The following is a 19,141-nucleotide window of genomic DNA, read 5'->3' on the forward strand; positions in this document are numbered from 1 at the left end:
AAACTTTGTGTATGTGTTCCTCTGTACCAGGGCTCTCTTGAAAATGAGAGCTTGCTCTCAAGAGATATCCCTGTATAAATAAAGGTGAAAAAAAAAAAAAAAAAAAAAAAAATAGGCGAGCTGTTTTATGAGGAGTTATGTTTTCTAGATTGCTAAAAGCACTTTATAAATTCTAATAAGTAGGCCTACTAATAGCTAATATTCTTATTGGTGTTTATGGAATTATAGTTTTATGCGGTTATGTTAAAATATATCCTCCTAAGAAATGGTGTATCTTTCCTAATAATTTAATTATCGTTTAGTGATTAGCCTACCAGAGAGAATCAGTTAATATCGGCTACTACAGGTGTCAGCAAAGAAGAGACAGTATATTATTATTTTGTTGTGATAATTTGCGTAGCATATAGGCTAGGTTGTTTGATCTAGGGTGCTCATGCGCGCCTATCCGAGCCAGGCTACGCCTATCCATGATGCGCGCACCAAAATGTCAAGCGCACAGATGCTACAGTACAGACTCCTTTACAGTAGATGGCGATGTGGTCTACTCTAATATCTCAGCCCACTATCTCTCATTCTCAAACTGACTGAACCACCAATGAATGAGAACCAGGAAACGAGATTCGGCATTAGATGATTTATTGCTTCTGTTCCATGTTGTTCTGTTCTCTCCTGGTTCTCTCTGAGCGTGCCTTGCGTTCCGTGAAAACATCATGAAGTTGTAGAGATGTGTTTGTCTGATCCATAACCAGCCCTGCATCGAGAAAGACCCGACGACCCGATCGACCACTTTGTTTAGAGCAGGTCGCTGTTGTTCCGCCCTGTGTTTGGCTCCGCTCCGCTCGGCGGTCTGTCTGCAGAGAGATGTCCGACAACGGCGGCTCGGCTGTCGCCCTCCTGTCCTACGAGACGCTGGTCCATGCTCTGGCAGGTGCAGCGGTGAGCAGAGCAGATGATGGCATCGACCATCGACCCAATGTTATCTGAGCTGTGTTTCTTTACTTCTTGAAATTGGTCGTTTTGGCATATTGTTTCTTGGGGGGGGGGGGGTTAGCGCAGGGTTCTTGAGGGGGTTCCTTCCAGAGGGTCCCCAGCAAGAAAGGAGGATAAATTTTTTTTTTTTTTACTATAATACCATTCATAAGTAACACAATGACAGAATGAATGTATGCTATTTTGGCCATAGAGTACACTTTCATACTCTACAAGCAGAAATTCTATGCTATGGGATGGGGGACCCTGGGACAAAATCGTATTAAATGGGGGTCTGACCTCCGTGTTGTAATATGTGTCAGTTTAGGGGTCATTGACATGAGAAAAGTGAAAAAGAACCACTGTGTTAAATAACATTATGCACTGGCCCTTAGGGGAGCGTGACAGCAATGAGCGTCTTCTTTCCTTTGGATACAGCCAGGATCAGACTACAGGGTAAGTTAAAGTTCTTGTCTGAAATGGATGGACACACACACACACACACACACACACACAGTGTTGGGCAAGTTACTCAGGAACTGTAATTAGTTACTTATTACTGATTACGCCTTTAAAAGTAATACAATTATGTTACTTATTACTAGGTTTCAAAAGTAAGTCGTTACATTACTCGTTACTTTACTATATTACTTTCGCTATGCCAGTTCAGAAAAACGGACATACAACTGAATCCACTTTATTGGAACAATAATTAACCTCACAGCAGGAGTCAACATTCAGCCAAACTGCAGACTTTTTATTTATTTGCCTACCTAGGACAAAAAAATGAATTGCCTTCTGGCAACGCAGAAGCCTCACATAGCCTGACCTCTAACCACACCGCGTTTTAGAGCTGTGCCAGTGCTGGAGAAAGTAATGCAGTAACTTGAAGTTACTTGGATTAGCAACTAATATAATTACTTGTTGAAAATGTTAGTCCCTTACATTACTAGTTACAGAAATTACAGTAACTAAGTTACTGTAACTAAGTTACTGCCCAACACTGCACACACCCGACCTGATAGCAGCACCGACCTCTTAACCTCAAGTAGCAAAGTTCACCATAGGCTGCAAGTTACTGTGTGAAGCACAACTCCAGTTTTGGCCTACGTGTCCTAACTGCATTCTGAAAATGTAGAATTCAGCCTGTCCTGTCACTTATTCAGAGCACCTGGCGTCACTGAGCAGTGATCCATGTCGTCTTTTGTTTTTGTTTCAGTGGATGAGAACCGGAAGTCCAAATCCACCCCCATCATCCTGAGTGAGATAGCGAAGGAAGAGGGCCTGTGAGTCTCTGTGCTGTACTGTCACATAACGTGCTGGCTGCAATCCTTTCTCCCAGGCTCCAGGCTTATGGCTCTCTTGTTTTGCGCAACTGTTCTGAAATCCAATCCCCTTGGTTTGATCTGAGCAGTCGACTGAACCAGACGCCCTTATGTGGCCTCAAACCGGGCTTCACACACTGCTGTTGCACCCAGGGGACCTCAAGCACCTGACTAAACATTCCATCTCAATTCATACTTTGTCACCATAACTGGGGTAGTTGTATCATGTTTATATTCCATCTCTCTCTAGACTATTTCCGCATACTCATATTTGATATTTGTCCCCTTCTCTCAGTCTGTCTCTGTACAGAGGCTGGTTCCCAGTGATCTCCAGCCTCTGCGTCTCCAACTTTGTCTACTTCTACACCTTCAACACGCTGAAGAAGCTGGCGGCTGCTGGCCAGCACAAGTCCAGACCTGGCAAAGACCTGCTCATGGGGTTCATATCAGGTGAGCACTCTCAAAACTAATTGCTCTATATGTTTTTTCTCAAGTGAAGACTACAGAGTTGTTTGACTGAGAGACCTAAGGATGAAGTGTTATTATGGATAGCACCACATTCCTTGGCAAGGCCCGCCCTACTCTGCCTCTGATTGGGTTGGGCATGAGGACTGATGATTAGTTGGTTTTAGGCATGAGGAGTGACGATTGGTTAAGGTTAGGGTAAGAATATCACGGTAAGCCAATCAGAGGCAGAGTAGGGGATTCAGTGGCGGAGTAGGGGCGGTCTTGACAAGAAATGTGGTGCTGTCCATAATAACCATAGATAACACAAGAATGAAGGTGTGGGTAGATACAGCATAGTATCTCAATATTTTGTATGGTAATATATCATCATATCGCACACATGCCAAGTATGGAATGACGAGTATGAAGGGTGCATTCAAGAGAGCTAATTATCTGTTCTTCCTTCAGGGGCAGTGAATGTGATCCTGACCACGCCCATGTGGGTGGTCAACACTCGCCTCAAGCTGCAGGGGGCAAAGTTCAGAAATGAAGACCTCCAGCAGACCCACTACAAGGGAATATTTGGTCTGTGTGTGTATGTGCCTGTCTTCAAACATGCTTCTCTTTGATGGCATGCCATTGTCAAAGCCCATGATGTTTGTGCTTCCCCTGCCAGATGCCTTCTCCCAGATCATAGCCAGCGAGGGGGTGGGCACCCTGTGGAACGGCACCCTGCCCTCTCTGGTCCTCGTCTTGAACCCGGCTGTGCAGTTCATGTTCTATGAGGCGATGAAGAGGAGGGCAGGCACAGGAGGGAGGAAGGTGAGACCGAGACAATGGCGTTACAATTCTACTACACAATCTGATCTATGAGCCTCGTGTGACTAGATTCATACAGTAAAATTTTTTCCCTTTGTGATAATTTTTTTCGTGGCCCTTTTATTGTCTACTGGGCGAGGGTGTATGATGTTGAGAGACCCGAAACACCTTACGACCCCAGTTAACATCACTGATGGCGCATGCCGTAGTATGCTGTAGTATGTACTGTATTTTAAAATCCTGGCTCCCCTGGCCAGTGACACTTAGGAATAGACTAGGTGACAACCAAGTATAGTTTGGTGACAAGCTGGAGAGACAGTTGACGGTCGGAGAGACTGCATCCGGTACGGGATGGGTTTTAGCACCCCTGCCTGGCTCTCTCGTGAGGGAGAAATCCACAAACGCTACGGATTAACCTCCTGAAAATCTGTGTAAAGATCGGCGCGGCCTGGGGTCCTTCAGGCTAGAGCGGTGCTCGGCGCAGGCGAATGACGTGCAGTGCACAGGCCTTCCTTGAGGCATCCTCTCTGCCCATGGTAGGATTGCCTTTTCCCCGGGAGGGTCTGGTGAGATGAAGGAGGAGCCCGGCCTGGAGTCACCCACAGGGCCTAGACCCTCCATGCACCGAAGGCATTACAATACTGCAGTGTAGCACTAACTCTATTGCAGCGGATTGGGCGTGATCAACCCTTCCGCGGCCAACGTTGCAGACAGAGTAGGAAGGCTGATCTGTGAGCGGCTGCTTCTGGGACGCGGGTCGGGGTCTTAATCGGCCTCGGCTGGGTCTACTGGGCGAGGGTGTATGATGTTGAGAGACCCGAAACACCTTACGACCCCAGTTAACATCACTGATGACGCGTCCCAGCGCATGCTGTAGTATGTATTTTAAAACATTGTATTTTACAAACAGAAAAACAAAAACCACATAAACATACATTGAAGTCCCCACTCCCCCCTCCCTACAGTACAGTACCCTAACCCACCCCTCCAAAATCCCAAAAACAAGTAAAGCCCCTAAAAAAGTTAATTTATTTTGTGTAAACTCCCAGGTGGAGCAATGTATTTATTAACTGAAAACAAGCTGACTCCCATTGAAGTGGGATAACCTTTGTAGGTTATAGGTGTATAGCCTTATCCAGCAGCAGTTGTTGTGATGTAAATGCTGTTAATTATTCATCACACTGTGACATGTAACCTCCCTCATTCAGTCTGTTTGTAATCATATTCAGTGGCATAATCATATTTAGTGGCCACTTGAAGGGTATAAGTGCCTGGTGAATTCAGCAAATAATCAGCTACTGTGGCCAGTGGAGAGAAAAAGTTAATTAATATCTTGCACCTGAAAGTTGGGGACATTTTAATACACTTTGAATGTGTGTGTTTTTGTTGTTGTAGATCAAGCCCTTTTCAAGAGCATTTGAACATTGGGCAACGCTATTCTGAAAACAGGTTTGTCAGCCTGTGGGTTAATACTCTTTGTCTTTCTGCAGATATCCTCAGCAGAGATATTTCTCATTGGAGCCATTGCCAAGGCCATTGCTACCACAGCGACATATCCCCTGCAGACCGTCCAGGCCATCCTCAGGGTAAACACTGTACTTTTGGACTTCATTTTCTACTAAGGGGCTACAATATTCCCAGCTTTTAACATAGGTTATGCAAGTTTAGTCTGTACTAAAGGATTTTGGGTAGTGATGTTGGTTTTGATGCTTATGAAAAATATATAGAAAAGGCTTGAAACGTCAATGTGTTTCAGAGCAGATGAAGAGATTTGCACTTCCAACCACTGATCGTACGACTGGGCTCCTTTTGTGTGAATGACATTCTTTACCTTGAAAATAACCATATTAAAATATTTTAAATGGAGCTCGTTTGTTTTGTATGTTTACATTGTAGTGCAAATTTGACTGTTTACTTGACAAAACTAGTGAATCAGCAGTTTGTGGGGCCAGAGAAGGCATGACAGTCCTGTAACATACAGTATATTCAGTCCTGTAACATACAGTATTTTCAGTCCTGTAACATATAGTATATTCAGTCCTGTAACATACAGTATATTCAGTCCTGTAACATACAGTATATTCAGTCCTGTAACATACAGTATACTGTAACATACAGTATATTCAGTCCTGTAACATACAGTATATTCAGTCCTGTAACATATAGTATATTCAGTCCTGTAACATACAGTATATTCAGCCCTGTAACATACAGTATATTCAGTCCTGTAACATAAAGTATATTCAGTCCTGTAACATACAGTATATTCAGTCCTGTAACATACAGTATATTCAGTCCTGTAACATACAGTATATTCAGTCCTGTAACATACAGTATATTCAGTCCTGTAACATACAGTATATTCAGTCCTGTAACATACATGTAACATACAGTATATTCAGTCCTGTAACAATACAGTATATTCAGTCCTGTAACATACAGTATATTCAGTCATGTAACAATACAGTATATTCAGTCCTGTAACATACAGTATATTCAGTCCTGTAACACAGTATATTCAGTCCTGTAACATTCAGTCCTGTAACAATACAGTATATTCAGTCCTGTAACATACATGTAACATACAGTATATTCAGTCCTGTAACAATACAGTATATTCAGTCCTGTAACATACAGTATATTCAGTCCTGTAACATACAGTATATTCAGTCATGTAACAATACAGTATATTCAGTCCTGTAACATACAGTATATTCAGTCCTGTAACACAGTATATTCAGTCCTGTAACATTCAGTCCTGTAACAATACAGTATATTCAGTCCTGTAACATACAGTATATTCAGTCCTGTAACAATACAGTATATTCAGTCCTGTAACATACAGTATATTCAGTCCTGTAACATACAGTATATTCAGTCCTGTAACATATAGTATATTCAGTCCTGTAACATAAAGTATATTCAGTCCTGTAACATATAGTATATTCAGTCCTGTAACATACAGTATATTCAGTCCTGTAACATAAAGTATATTCAGTCCTGTAACATATAGTATATTCAGTCCTGTAACATAAAGTATATTCAGTCCTGTAACATACAGTATATTCAGTCCTGTAAAAATACAGTATATTCAGTCCTGTAACATACAGTATATTCAGTCCTGTAACAATACAGTATATTCAGTCCTGTAACATACAGTATATTCAGTCCTGTAACATAAAGTATATTCAGTCCTGTAACAATACAGTATATTCAGTCGTGTAACAATACAGTATATTCAGTCCTGTAACATAAAGTATATTCAGTCCTGTAACATCAAGTATATTCAGTCCTGTAACCTAAAGTACTGTATATTCATTTTCCTTCATTGGTGCTAATTGCTAGCCTGGTAAAAACAATCCTGATCACGTGAACTCACATTCTGTTTGGCTCCACGGATCAGTCTGGACTTCCACCTGTCCCCAGCGCTTTCCACAAATCAGAATATAACCGGGCCAATCAGGGACCCGCACTGTAGTTGACAACGTAACCATTTGGCAAAGCAGCAAATGAGCTATAACATTAACGTTAGTAGAGTAAACACAGCCATAAGTAGAGTTATTGCAGAAATAGACTCAATAACAACAATTAAACAATAACAGCAGTAGGTACCGGCGGAGTTTCTCCGCAGAAAAGACGTTTTCGCCGTTCTTCTGAGTGGATTTGGCAATGCTGATTGGCTGAAGGAGTTGTCTTGTCAACTTAGGCAAGCAATCCCGCCCCACTGAAATCGATGTTAGCGGCTGGAAGTCCAGATTGATATGTTGAGCGAAAACAGAATGTGAGATGACGACGTCTTCATGATGAGTTTTACCAGGCTAGCTGATCGCTTCACGAAAGCTTTATGCTATATCCCCCTCGAATCATTTAAGACCAGTTCATTATGCTTGAGAAGAAAAACACAAATCCTCAACCTCCAGGCACTGTATGTAAAATAGTTTAGAGAGTTTAGTTTAGGTCAAGAGTTTAGTTTAGTTCAAGAGTTTAGTTCAAGAGTTTAACTTGTCTGTACAAGTTAAACTCTTGAACTCAGTAAAAGTGAGCCATCTGTATTTTCACATACTGTGACAAGAAGGTTTTGATGTTTTTTGTTTTTGTTTTGGTGGAACATGAGGAACGTCCAAAGTCATTTTGTAGAACATGCAGACTTGAGTTGGGCAGAACATAACTCGCCAAGGACCTTATCACGATCATATCAATTCTTTATTGGCCTTCATACAGAGTGAACGATCCTTCATATGATATCTCAAGGCAATAACTTGCCCTCTGTTCTCTCACTAGTTTGGCCAGTACAAAGGTGATGGCAAGGGCGGTGTGTTAGGAAGCCTGCGAAACGTATTCCACCTGCTGATGGACAGAATCAAGTGAGTCAAAATACTAACACACACACACACACACACACACAGATTTGATAGCTGCTTATTCATTTTGATCTGTTCTGTGCTACAGGAGACACGGTCCACTTGGCTTATACAAAGGCCTGGAGGCCAAGCTCCTACAGACGGTCCTGACAGCTGCCCTCATGTTTGTGGTGTATGAGAAGATCACCGCAGCCACTTTTAAAGTCATGGGCCTGAACAAGAAGCTGAAGCACTGAGGAGACTCGCCTTCTTGACTGTAACATGCGCTGGTCTCAGATCAGGGAGTCCGGCCGTCGCTCGGTAGCTACAGGGTGTCATGGAGGTTTGACTGTAGCCTGGCATTGATAAACCTGTATTAGGACAGGAATAGAGTCCCATCAGTGTGCTGAGGAAAGACTGAGAATGGGTGACTGTAGGGTTAGATTCCCATGCTCACCCATAACATACACCGTAACCAGAGGGGGGCTTCTGTGCTTGGCTTCTATCAAATACTACTCACCTCTCTCTCTCTCTCTCAGCCCATAAGTGGTTCTGTTTATGCAAACTGGTCTTTTCTTGAATCTCTCTTGACATGGTTGTCAGTGGTCTTATAAGAGCTGAATTTAGTAGGGCGTGGTTGGTCACTTTGCACTCAACATTATTGCTAACTGCAGGCACTTCACCTGAAGGAGTTATTCTGCCCGTCTGCTCTTCTGGAAGCCATTACTAAAAACATAGCCTGACAGAGGGCGCTGTTTCTCACCCTCTTGCACATGGAGGAGTACTGTATTGAAATCTCCCCTCCAGGAAGACCACTGTCATCACCGTTTAGAGAGATTCTTCATAGGCAGCTTATAGTTCTTTCTGATGTCCCAGCTGCCAGTGAAGTTTGGTGCCTTCACTTGAAAAGCATCAAACTAATGCCATCTATAGCGTTGATAACATTATCAAAAAGCATCTGAGTTTTAAAACTAGTTGTTGGTACTAGAAACTAACAAGTGTGTTGCAAAGAATGACCAAAAGGGTTCGTTACCCATCTCCCACCTCTTTGTGGCTGCTATTGTCTTGAGCTACAGTAAGCTACTGGAACATTGTTTTTTTAACTTTTGAGTAACTCCTTAACTCCTTGGTTTACCGGAAGACGTTAACCTCACGAAACATCTGTAGATAAATGTTTTAACGTGTTTACTTAAGATGTCAGTATTACATGCAAATTAGATGCCTACAGCTGCAACAAGTAACAATGTATTGTTGACACCGACAGATACAGAAATGAACACTGGAAGCCCAGCAAAAATGGGCATAATTAATGTTCACTATAATGCCATCCATAAATAACAATGACAGAGTATATGACTGCTTTGGTCATGGGTTTCATTATGCTTTATGTAATATATCTAAAAGTGAACATCTTAGATGGGGGACCAGTCTGTGGTCTAATTTTTGTCAGTTTAGGGGTCCTTGATGTGAAAAAGTTTGAGAACCACTGGGTTAGACGGTCTAATGTAAAAGACCATTACATTCTTTATGGAGAAAACAAAAGTGTAGCACTCCCAATTGACATTGGTGGATTAAGTTTGTCAAATCAAACAAATTTTCCACTTCGTATGTATGTTCGGATTTTAACAATTTACATGAAGTTACCATTTATATGAAATTACAATAAATGTATTATAAATGGGTAATTTAGTTAGTACACAGGAGCATCTTTGAGGGTTTGAAGTTTGTGCTCCACCGCTGACTGTTGTTGAAGCTGTAAACTGTTCGGTGGTCACTATGTTCTCACTCTTGATAAGATTAATGGAATTTTGGATAACTCATTGTTTGCTGCTGTTGCACAAACTTGATTGTTTTTGCTTGGCTAACTGGGCGATTATCTAGTAAGATGTGACTTTCATTACTGTGAATGGGACTTAACATTTGAGCGGTTACAACCTACTGATTGATTGTAGGCATCAGTGTGTTCTTCATATTAATTTCCAATACCTCTTTCAACAGAAGCCTGGTTTATTTAACAGTAATATCATTGCATTGTTGTCTTAACAGTTTACACGAAAACATTTAAACTGCTGATCTGATGCAATACTTGAAGTCATATTAATTTACAGGACAATTTTGTGTGTGACATTATCTAATTTCTTTACTCTTTTGGGAACGGTAACTTATTGTTATAACCTGGGAATAATAAAAGTTTGAGACAAAACTCATATCATGCTGTTATTACTGCAGAATAAAAAATCAGCACATGCCAGAAAAAGATTATATTCAAAACAAATCCCTCAATCTCCTGTAGTGGGTGATAAATCATGGCATCAAAGCATTTATATCCACTCAGCTATTCTCAGAGGTTGACAAAAAAAAAAAAAAAGCCAAAAGTACTTTGGCATCTAATCATCCATTGGATGTTTGAGGAAATCTAACATGACAATCTAAGGGGTCCCTTAACTCATTACCCGCTAGGGTTTCTGACATAATATCACGTGTCAATGGCGGGGAATGAGTTAATAATAAAACGTTAAAATTGTGAATTGAACCGGTTGGGACCGGTCTCACGAAAATACGAGCCGCACTTTGGACTCGCTTCGTGACAGGCACCAGGTCAGTTCAGTTCATTTTTTTATTTTATTAATTTTTTTTAATCCCAAAGGGCAACTGATCTGCATGCAGGTATAAAAACAGAAAGTGTGTGTGGTGTGCAATAATTACATTATGTCATTTACATTACAGTAATAAGAGTTCATAGCAGGTCTTGGTTGTAAATCAGAACTGCTGGTGTTATCGATGGTGGTGGGAGTCTTGATTACTGGCACCGCTTATTATCTCCTCTATAGCAGGTCTTGGTTGTACATCAGAACTGCTGGTGTTATCGATGGTGGTGGGAGTCTTGATTACTGGCACTGCTTATCTCCTCTACATACCAATGTGGTAGGAAGGAATACTGGGAGTCTCTGTGGATGGAGTAGGTCACGTCTCTTTGGGGCTCCCAGGAGAACAGGTGCACTACACTGGAGGGGAAACATCATTCAATGACAACGTGGGGGGCTACAAGCACTCTTATTTCAACCATTTCCTGTATTTGGCATGAGAGAAAGGTTAACAGTGCAAATCTGTGTCATTGCAACTCACCTAGGATTGTCTTCCTTAACCACGCCCTTCACAAAAGACAGGAAGTCACCGCAGAAGTTCATACAGACTGTTGGCTTCCAGCAGTTGGATTCATTCTATCCGGGACAAGACAGATAGGGTGCAAATATTAGATTTACGCGTAAGTCACCACTTATACCAGTGAAAATAGTTAAGTCAATAGAAACCTCCCCACACTAAGACCAATGCAATTTTCATTTATTGCTAAGCTTTTTTGGGTAGGCTGGCAAACAATGACATCATACCTTGATGAGATGTGATATCTTGGAGATGTGAAAAGTCTCCAGAGCGACTACCACTCCCTCCTGATCCCGGAAACCTGCTACAACACGAGGCACCCCAGGGAGAAAAGACTGGGCCCACCACTTCAGCAGTTTGAACCTGACAAACACCCAGACAAGGAACATGCATTATGAAACAGAGCAGGGGGGAGGGGGGGGCTGGCAACCAGCAGCACAAAAACAGCGTCTACCCACAGGCCATCACCCTGATTAACACTTACAATCTTTCACTTGAACACTTTTGCAAAAACTGGAATCACTTGACTTCACTCTGATCACTTTGAACACCTTGCATTGCAAGCTTGAACACTCAATATGCACATTGTGCAGTTTACTGAGAAATATCTGTGCAATATCTGACGCAAAACCTCGTTCACATTGAACGGTAAATAACTGTGCAACACCTGACCTGATTGTTTATACATGTAGCTTATTTATACACATAAATAACGGTGCAACACCTGACCTGATTGTTTATAGATGTAGCTTATTTATATACACGTAATTTTGATTTTGAAATTTCCATGACTTTTCCAGGTTTGCCATGACCCTAGTAACATCTACCTGTGGAGGGTACTGCGCTGCTTGGGGGTGCAGATCTCCGCTGAGGTCTTCAGTTCGACGTAGCAGGCAGGAGGAGCTGGAGCCTCGGGGTCTTTATCCCGGCAGTCCACCTCACCGGAGAACAGCAGTCTGTGATCGGCCAGCCGAGTCTGGACCACAGTGCAGAAGGCCTCGTTGGTGTTCACCACTCCACTTGGGTCAGGGGGACTGTGGATGTTATCTACAGGGACGGACAAAGGTGATTTACAGTATTATCATCCAAACATCTGCTGATCATTTAGGATGATCCCATTGAGTGCTTTGGGTGTGTGTTTCATATATTATCACATTGCCTGGGACTGATATGAATAAATGTACCTTTTTCCGTTGTGGTTTTGAAAGAAGGCCGTTACGCAAACCATTATTACTGATTGTATAGATGGTTTCAATTCAACATTCTAAATTAAATCCCAGCTCACTTCCTGTTGCAGTGTTTGCTAGTACAATCTGACAGGACTGACAATTCCATGAAAACCGTCTATATGCCTTCATACCTGTGCATGTGTACTGCTCAAACTTGTATCCCCAATACATCATCTCTGCATGCTTCTCAGTGCGATTCTCCCTGTCCCTGCGAGCGGCCTCCGTTTCCACTTCGCTGATGTACAGCGTGCCTCTGAACTTGGTGACCGCCAGCAGCCAGCCCTCCCGTGTCTCATAGGGAGTGGTCAGCAGTTTGGTCAGATGGCCACGCCATGTCACAAAGTCCACACCTAATGCACTGGGAAGAGCAGAGGCCAATAAAGAAAACAATTACAACTGACTGACAACACAGTTCTGGCTATAAACCAGCCTTTCAGTCAATGTATGCTGGGATCATACTCCAGCCCTGTATTTAAGCGGGTAAACTTGAAAGACATTGAATGAATTAATCTTAACACTGGCGACACTTACCATGTGGATGAGTCTGTGGTCCCCCTTGGCTGAAGCTTAGATCTGTTGGCCAGGACCCACCGCAGGATGTGGTCTAGCTTCTCCTTCACCCCGTCATCTCTCTTTATAAAGCGGTCCTTGTATCCATCCCTTAGGTCAAAATTGGGTTTCCCTGTAGGTTCCGCAAAATACCTCATCTGCCTCCTGTCGTTGAAGAATCTACGTTCAGAGTCCAAGGAAAAACTTCCTACTTCAACGGGCTGTTTGTACACAGGAAAGTCTCTTTCGTACAGCTGCCGCCTGGTGCTCAATGCCTGGGAGGTAAAGGAGGATTGTCCAGGAGCTAGACCAGCTTGGTGTTGGTGGTGGTTTGGTCCGAAGCGTTTAGACTCAAAGTGATCCCCGCTGTCATCTCTATCTCTTTTGTATGCCGACTGGGGGTCGTGGCGTCTGGAGGTGGGATACTGGGGTCTGTGGTGGCGTTGGTCCATTGCTACCTACAGGAAAAGGAGCGGTGAGTGACAAGCTGACTGATGAAAATACAATTATTCTGATCTTTTTCCGCAATCTGTAGGGCACCCTATGTATGTAACGGGTAACTCCCCGTTAGTGAATGAACACAGATTGTTTCTTCAGAATGGGTATAAACTGCCTGAACTAACGTTACAGACTCCACCTGAATTACCAGTTGCACACAGAAATTCTGTAACAGACGCTAACGCTAGATTCGGGTGAATGTGTCAGAATTATAGCGTTAGCTACCTTCAACAGGAATATGATGATACTTAGCCAGTTAGCTAGCTCGCTAACCAAGCATCTGCTGCAGGGAATAAAAACACTGGACTGAACATTAACATTAAAATTAACGTTAACGTTACCTCTTAACTAACGTGATGTTATTAAAGTAAGCCCGACGCAGTAAGAAAAATGACTTCCATCCCAAAAATTCCCCAATAAAACCTTGTTTACGAGAAATGAGCATTGCAACTTAAGTGAGAATAAACAAAACGTCCTCATCCCAGCTAGCTAATGGCTATGCTAATGCTAGCAGCAGCGAACACACTTCCGTATATGCAGGGTCTAGGCCGCTAGGCGGCAGTGCTTACCGAGACGTTTCCGACAGCGTAGAAGAAGAGTTGTGAATCGTGAGGAGAAGAAGAAGATCAGCGTTGTGTTGTTGTTCAACAAAACCAAAGCAATCTTTTACAGACAGTATAAAAACAATTTGTTTTACAGTCTATGGATAATACCAAGACTACCGCTATAAATACCAGGCAATGATTTATCTGAGTGACATGATTGGTCAAATATTTGTTTAGCTATTGGTTAGTAAGTAGCTAGCCTTAGCTAATAAGTTACCAGCCAAAAAGTAACGTTAGCTTTGTTAGCGTTAGCTGGCAGCCAGCTTACAAAACCTAATAGCTAGGCTAGGTTTATCGTTAGTGGAGACAACTGACAGAAAGCCAAATGAGTGAACCGATCTGAATAGCAAAAGTAAGTGGGTCCCTAGCAAAACGAGGATTAGCGTTAATTTAAATTCACAAGGATAACACATTTTATTTTTTCCAGATATGAACAGGAAAAGGGGTCTGATTTCAGACACTTTCAAAGTGAAGAAAACAAGAATTGGTGTAGAGAAGTTCGGAGCTAGCAGTAATGGAGAAGGTAGGTATGGCTGCTATTGAATTGGTGATTACTTTACATTTATTGAAAGATGTAACATTCACCTGCATCCATTTCTTAATCAGAAGGACCGACTGACATCAAGTCCACCCTCCAGTATCTCATGACACTGTTCCCCCGAAAGCTCTTCAATGACACCCTGCCTCAAATAGTGCTGAAGCACCAACTCTACAGCATACACACTGACAGGACTATGGTGGACAGGCAGCTGGTAAGATGCCGATCCTATGTTCTCATTTGTCTATTTCTCTTTAACCAAATGTGAAAACCCAACACTCTTGCCTCCCTTTTGCCCACAGAGTGAACTCCGTGAACAAGGAGAGCTGTTGATGTTCCAGCTAGGCTTTGACTCAGACGCTTTTGGGCTGGTTTTCACTTCAGACTACAAGGCCAAAGTGTTGGCTGGCGAGGAGGGCAGAGTGACTCGAGAGACAGTGGAGAAGTTTTTGGAGAAAGTGGTGTCGTCTTGTACTGATCTGAGCTTCAGCAAAGACAAGATGCTCAAGGAGTTCCTCTTCACAGACTCGGAGATAACGTATGAAAGAACAACCTTAATTAATGGGCTTCAATATTGTAATTAAGTGCCAAGTGTCTTGTACATTTACAGTGTCTGAAAGTCCTTATGTTTGACAACTCCTCATACTTGTGCATGTGCATAGATCAGCACTTACTTTATTTTTCCCCACCACCTAGGCAACTGGTGAAGTCGGGAGTCCTGACTGTGAGGGACGCAGGCAGCTGGTGGTTCTCCATTCCCAACTCTGGTAGATTTACCAAGTACTTAATACAAGGTGGGTATAATGAACAACAGACAACAACTGGATAGAGTCTGTTAAACACTTTGCGTTAAAGGTGTCCCACGGCGTAATTTCTCTCATTCCTCAGGGTCATTGGCAGTGTCTAGCTAATTGAAGGCTTGTTTGTTTTCCGACCCTGTTCTCCTTTTCCCCCCTTAGGTCGTAAAGCAGTGCTTGGCATGGTCAAGAAGTCCAAATATAGTGAAGTCTTAAAAGCAGAGCTAGAGGAGCGTCGAACAAATGCGCAAGTCAAATTCCAGATGAAATATCACGTCCATGACATTGTTGGTGCAGAGCTGGTAGAGAGGTAAGACCGGTTGAATATGAGTTGCTTATATGCAATTGATTCTGAAAATTGGGGATTTATTCGTCAGGAGTCAACATTCAGATTGTTTTTTCCATTTAGCCGGTGGGGCCAGTAGGTCAGAGTTCTACTTGCCTCGATTGTGTTTTCACTGGCTCATCAGGCAGAAATTATGGGCATTGAGTGTTCTTGACAGTAATTACAATGCCTTAAGAAAAATGAACCAGCTTGATCCGCCTTGCTCACAAATGGGTGAAAATGGTACAAAACTTTAGGGGATTGATTACTTACCGTAAATTCCGGACTATAAGCCGCGGCTTTTTTCCCGTTTTTTGGCCCCTGCGGCTTATATAACGGTGCGTCTTATCTATGGATTTTTTCAGAAAAAAAAATTCAAATACAAATAAAATCTCTCTTTTTTAGCACTCTTTCTACCTATAAATCCACTTCTGTTTTAATTTCCTCTGTTGCCCTCTTTTCACCACACCGCGGACACTGTGTGCACTGTCGAAATAAACAAAGGTGTTGTGTTATGTTGTTTTGTTGAAATGTTACGGTAATACGGTAAATGGGAGCTTCCTCAAACAGCCAACAATCCCCTCTGTGCGTGAACCCTTACATATGGTAATTACGGTAAGCAAAGTTCATCAGCCCGGAATCACAACAAGACGAGCAGTCTCTCTCTCACTTACCATGGGGAAGGTACGCAGAAAGTCACACGACGCAGCTTTCAAGCTGAAAGCAGTCGAACTCGCACTAAAAGAAACAAACAGAGCAGCAGCGCGTACCCTGGGCATCGATGAGTCAATGGTGAGACGTTGGAAGCAGCAGCAGGAGGAACTGTCTCAGTGTAATAAGACAAAAAAGTCCTTCAGAGGCCACAAAAGCAGATGGCCGGAACTTGAAGATTCCCTTGAGGACTGGGTGTTGACCCAGAGAGGAGACGGCCGAGGCGTTTCCACGGTGCAGATCCGACTGAAGGCCAAAACAATCGCCACCGAGATGAAAATTGAACATTTCAGAGGTGGGCCATCTTGGTGCTACCGATTCATGAGACGAAAGGGACTGTCCGTCCGGGGGAGAACTACTGAACAACTCCCTCCCGACTACCAGGAGAAAATCACAAACTTCGGCGAATTCACACAAAGGAAGATCACGGAATATTATAGGAGTGTGAAAACATCCACAATCACCAACGGGTTCCAAAACGCTGGACTGCTGCGGGATGAAAAGGATGACGCCGCCACAGCTGGCGCTGAGGGCCGTCAGAGGCTTCAGAGGCTGTTCGATGCCGACAGTGATGAAGAGGAGTTCGTTGGTTTTGAGTGACAATGAAGGAGAGAGGAGAGTGGTTGACGAAGCCACCCTGAACCTGTTCGTTTCCGACACTGAAGATGAGGACTTTGGTGGTTTCAGTACGCAGGAAGAAGAGGAAGACGAGGATTAGTGACTTGACTTCTCTGGTTACAGGTTTGCTGCACATATACGGTAGCCTATTGTTGTGTGATTTTGTCTGGGGATTAGTGACCTGACTTTTGTTTTGTTTTGTTGAAATGTTAATAAATGGGAGCTTCCCCAAACAGCGATCTCTTTCCCGACATTCCTCTCTGTGCACGAACCGTTTCATATGGTAATTAAACATCAAAACACCCGCGGCTTATAGTCCGGTGCGGCTTATAGAAGAAAAAAATAGTCAATTTTGGTGCTGCGGCTTATAGACCGGTGCGTCTTATAGTCCGGAATTTACGGTATTTTCCAGTCCAAGGAAGTTGTTTGCTTCCACAAAAAATAAGCAGCTGTGGCATCCAAGTTGATGGGTCAGAAGCACAGCAGAGGAGACTGGGACAGTGGTAGAGCATAGAGGTAAAAAAAAAAAAAATGCTAACAGGAAATGGTAATCGAAACTTTTTATTGACCACCAGTCAACTGGCCCTTGTCGAACCTTCTATGTAAAGAAAGTATGACAACACCTAATCCTAGTGTATGTACTATATACTAAGCATTTTTGTTTTCTCTATAGCATACCTACAACTTCAGGGACACTGCTGCGGTTTGTCGATTCCTGAACCAAGACAGACTTGAGACGAGCCACTGAGAGATCCAGAGCCACAGAAAATGGCAGAAGGTGTCCAAAACATTGATTAGTTTTTGTATTTATATTTCAAGTTAATTAACTTACTTTTTGGAATTCCTTCTTTGCTACCTTTATTGTAAAACCTTGTGGGTTTATGAATTGCTTTAATATGACCGTGTCATGTTTTCAGCAATTACGTTTTCAGAGATATGTTTAAACCATAAACAAGTGCAAATTCACAATAGCTGCGACCACATACAGTATGTGAATTTACAAAATGCAGGATACAAAATTTCTAAACCTTTCCATGACTTTTCAAGGATCCATAATAGAATTTCCATGTAATGTGAGGCAATATGAGGAAGGAAATGATTCACTTATATTTGTTAACACTAGAGTATAATAAATAAAGTATATATTTTATTTTTTTATTATATTTTATAATTATATTTAGCGTAGTGTTAACAAATATAGTTGAATCCTTTCCTTCCACATAAAAATCATATTTGCCATGCCAGTTGTCATCACATTCATTGTCATTTCCCCCTGGTGTGGGTAATACAGTAGTCTGTCTCTGCAACAATGTTTAGATAGATAGATAGATAGAGTACTTTATTCATTCATTTACTTTATCATGGAAAACAAAATAAATGATAGCTGCTCTGCAGCAATGAAGTCGTGGCCGGGCCATCGCCCCTTAATGCGGGCGACACAGCTCTGAATTTTCATGCGTTTTGGAGTCGGACACTGCACAAAGCAGTTACATGTTACTTTCTGCATCCACTATGTGGCGCTAGAGAATATCAAATAATTATGTGCCATCTTGCTGTATATCATGTGTAGAGCAGACCATGTAAATGGAATGCTGTTAGTCACATACGGTTCAATTTGTGTTGCCAGTAGGTGGCACTACCCAAGAAGGGCATTAATGCAGCAATACATTTAGTGGAGGTTGCCTGACATGCATAAGTTCATGAATATCTGACATTTCCCTCACCCCCGACACCACCCATAGCCTCCCAGGCGATAATCCTACCCATCCCTCGAATCCCATCTTTCTAGTACCTTCCTATTCCTATGCCCCCCACCCCATACACCACCCATATCCCCAGAACATGTTTCAGATGCTGTGTTAGTGACTGTGGAAAATAAAAAGTGCTCTGAGAACGCATTATTTGGCCTCCATATTTTTTGATGGGGTCGGAGGTGGCCCGTGAAAAGTTGAGAGATTTTCAAGTGGGCGCTGAGTTGGAAAAGGTTGGGAACCAACATCCTGTGCTTTAGACAATTCCCTTAGCAGGACAGCAACAACAACAAAAGTATTGATGATGCACACCAGTACCAGAGAGGTGCTGAAAGATGCAAAAGTCTTCTTCAAGGGTATGTGTGCAAGTAAACCTGGAAAATGTGAACTTTAATCATTTAAGGTGACTTGACTTTAAACTTCTTTGTCCCATTTAGGGGCATAGTAGGCGTCCACCA

The 19,141-nt window shown here is 42.6% G+C and overlaps 3 protein-coding genes across 7 annotated transcripts; 2 read left to right on the top strand and 1 right to left on the bottom strand.

The window, feature by feature from the left end:
- Positions 1–693: 693 nt before the first annotated feature.
- On the top strand, positions 694–10,133 carry slc25a17l (solute carrier family 25 member 17-like). 2 transcript variants are annotated; one of them, XM_083649439.1, is made up of 9 exons: positions 694–936; positions 1,365–1,425; positions 2,189–2,255; positions 2,590–2,744; positions 3,210–3,326; positions 3,418–3,563; positions 5,051–5,146; positions 7,842–7,924; positions 8,010–10,133. In XM_083649439.1, exons 1-9 carry the CDS (start codon positions 862–864, stop codon positions 8,155–8,157), a joined length of 948 nt encoding a protein of 315 aa, XP_083505565.1. In that variant the 5' UTR covers positions 694–861; the 3' UTR covers positions 8,158–10,133. The 2 variants fall into 2 exon arrangements, with proteins under 2 accessions (XP_083505565.1, XP_083505566.1); XM_083649440.1 differs by lacking the exon at positions 3,210–3,326.
- A 182-nt stretch (positions 10,134–10,315) lies between these two features.
- On the bottom strand, positions 10,316–13,810 carry dxo (decapping exoribonuclease). Of its 3 annotated transcripts, none has more exons than XM_083648527.1 (7): positions 13,680–13,810; positions 12,823–13,294; positions 12,423–12,649; positions 11,890–12,109; positions 11,290–11,425; positions 11,027–11,121; positions 10,316–10,905 (listed from the first exon to the last, which is right to left on the bottom strand). In XM_083648527.1, exons 2-7 carry the CDS (start codon positions 13,290–13,292, stop codon positions 10,764–10,766), a joined length of 1,290 nt encoding a protein of 429 aa, XP_083504653.1. In that variant the 5' UTR covers positions 13,293–13,294; positions 13,680–13,810; the 3' UTR covers positions 10,316–10,763. The 3 variants fall into 3 exon arrangements, with proteins under 3 accessions (XP_083504653.1, XP_083504651.1, XP_083504652.1); XM_083648525.1 differs by having other exon boundaries at positions 12,823–13,298; XM_083648526.1 differs by having other exon boundaries at positions 12,823–13,298; positions 13,564–13,810.
- A 154-nt stretch (positions 13,811–13,964) lies between these two features.
- Positions 13,965–18,862, top strand: LOC310787546 (inactive serine/threonine-protein kinase 19-like). 2 transcript variants are annotated; one of them, XM_083648997.1, is made up of 7 exons: positions 13,965–14,295; positions 14,371–14,466; positions 14,550–14,695; positions 14,784–15,019; positions 15,178–15,275; positions 15,441–15,588; positions 17,606–18,862. In XM_083648997.1, the coding sequence occupies exons 2-7, from the start codon at positions 14,373–14,375 to the stop codon at positions 17,649–17,651; spliced, it is 768 nt and encodes a 255-aa protein (XP_083505123.1). In that variant the 5' UTR covers positions 13,965–14,295; positions 14,371–14,372; the 3' UTR covers positions 17,652–18,862. The 2 variants fall into 2 exon arrangements, with proteins under 2 accessions (XP_083505123.1, XP_083505124.1); XM_083648998.1 differs by having other exon boundaries at positions 14,553–14,695.
- The last annotated feature ends 279 nt before the right edge of the window (positions 18,863–19,141 follow it).

This window comes from Poromitra crassiceps (genome assembly GCF_964638095.1).
Source record: "Poromitra crassiceps genome assembly, chromosome: 13".
NCBI lineage: Eukaryota > Metazoa > Chordata > Actinopteri > Beryciformes > Melamphaidae > Poromitra > Poromitra crassiceps.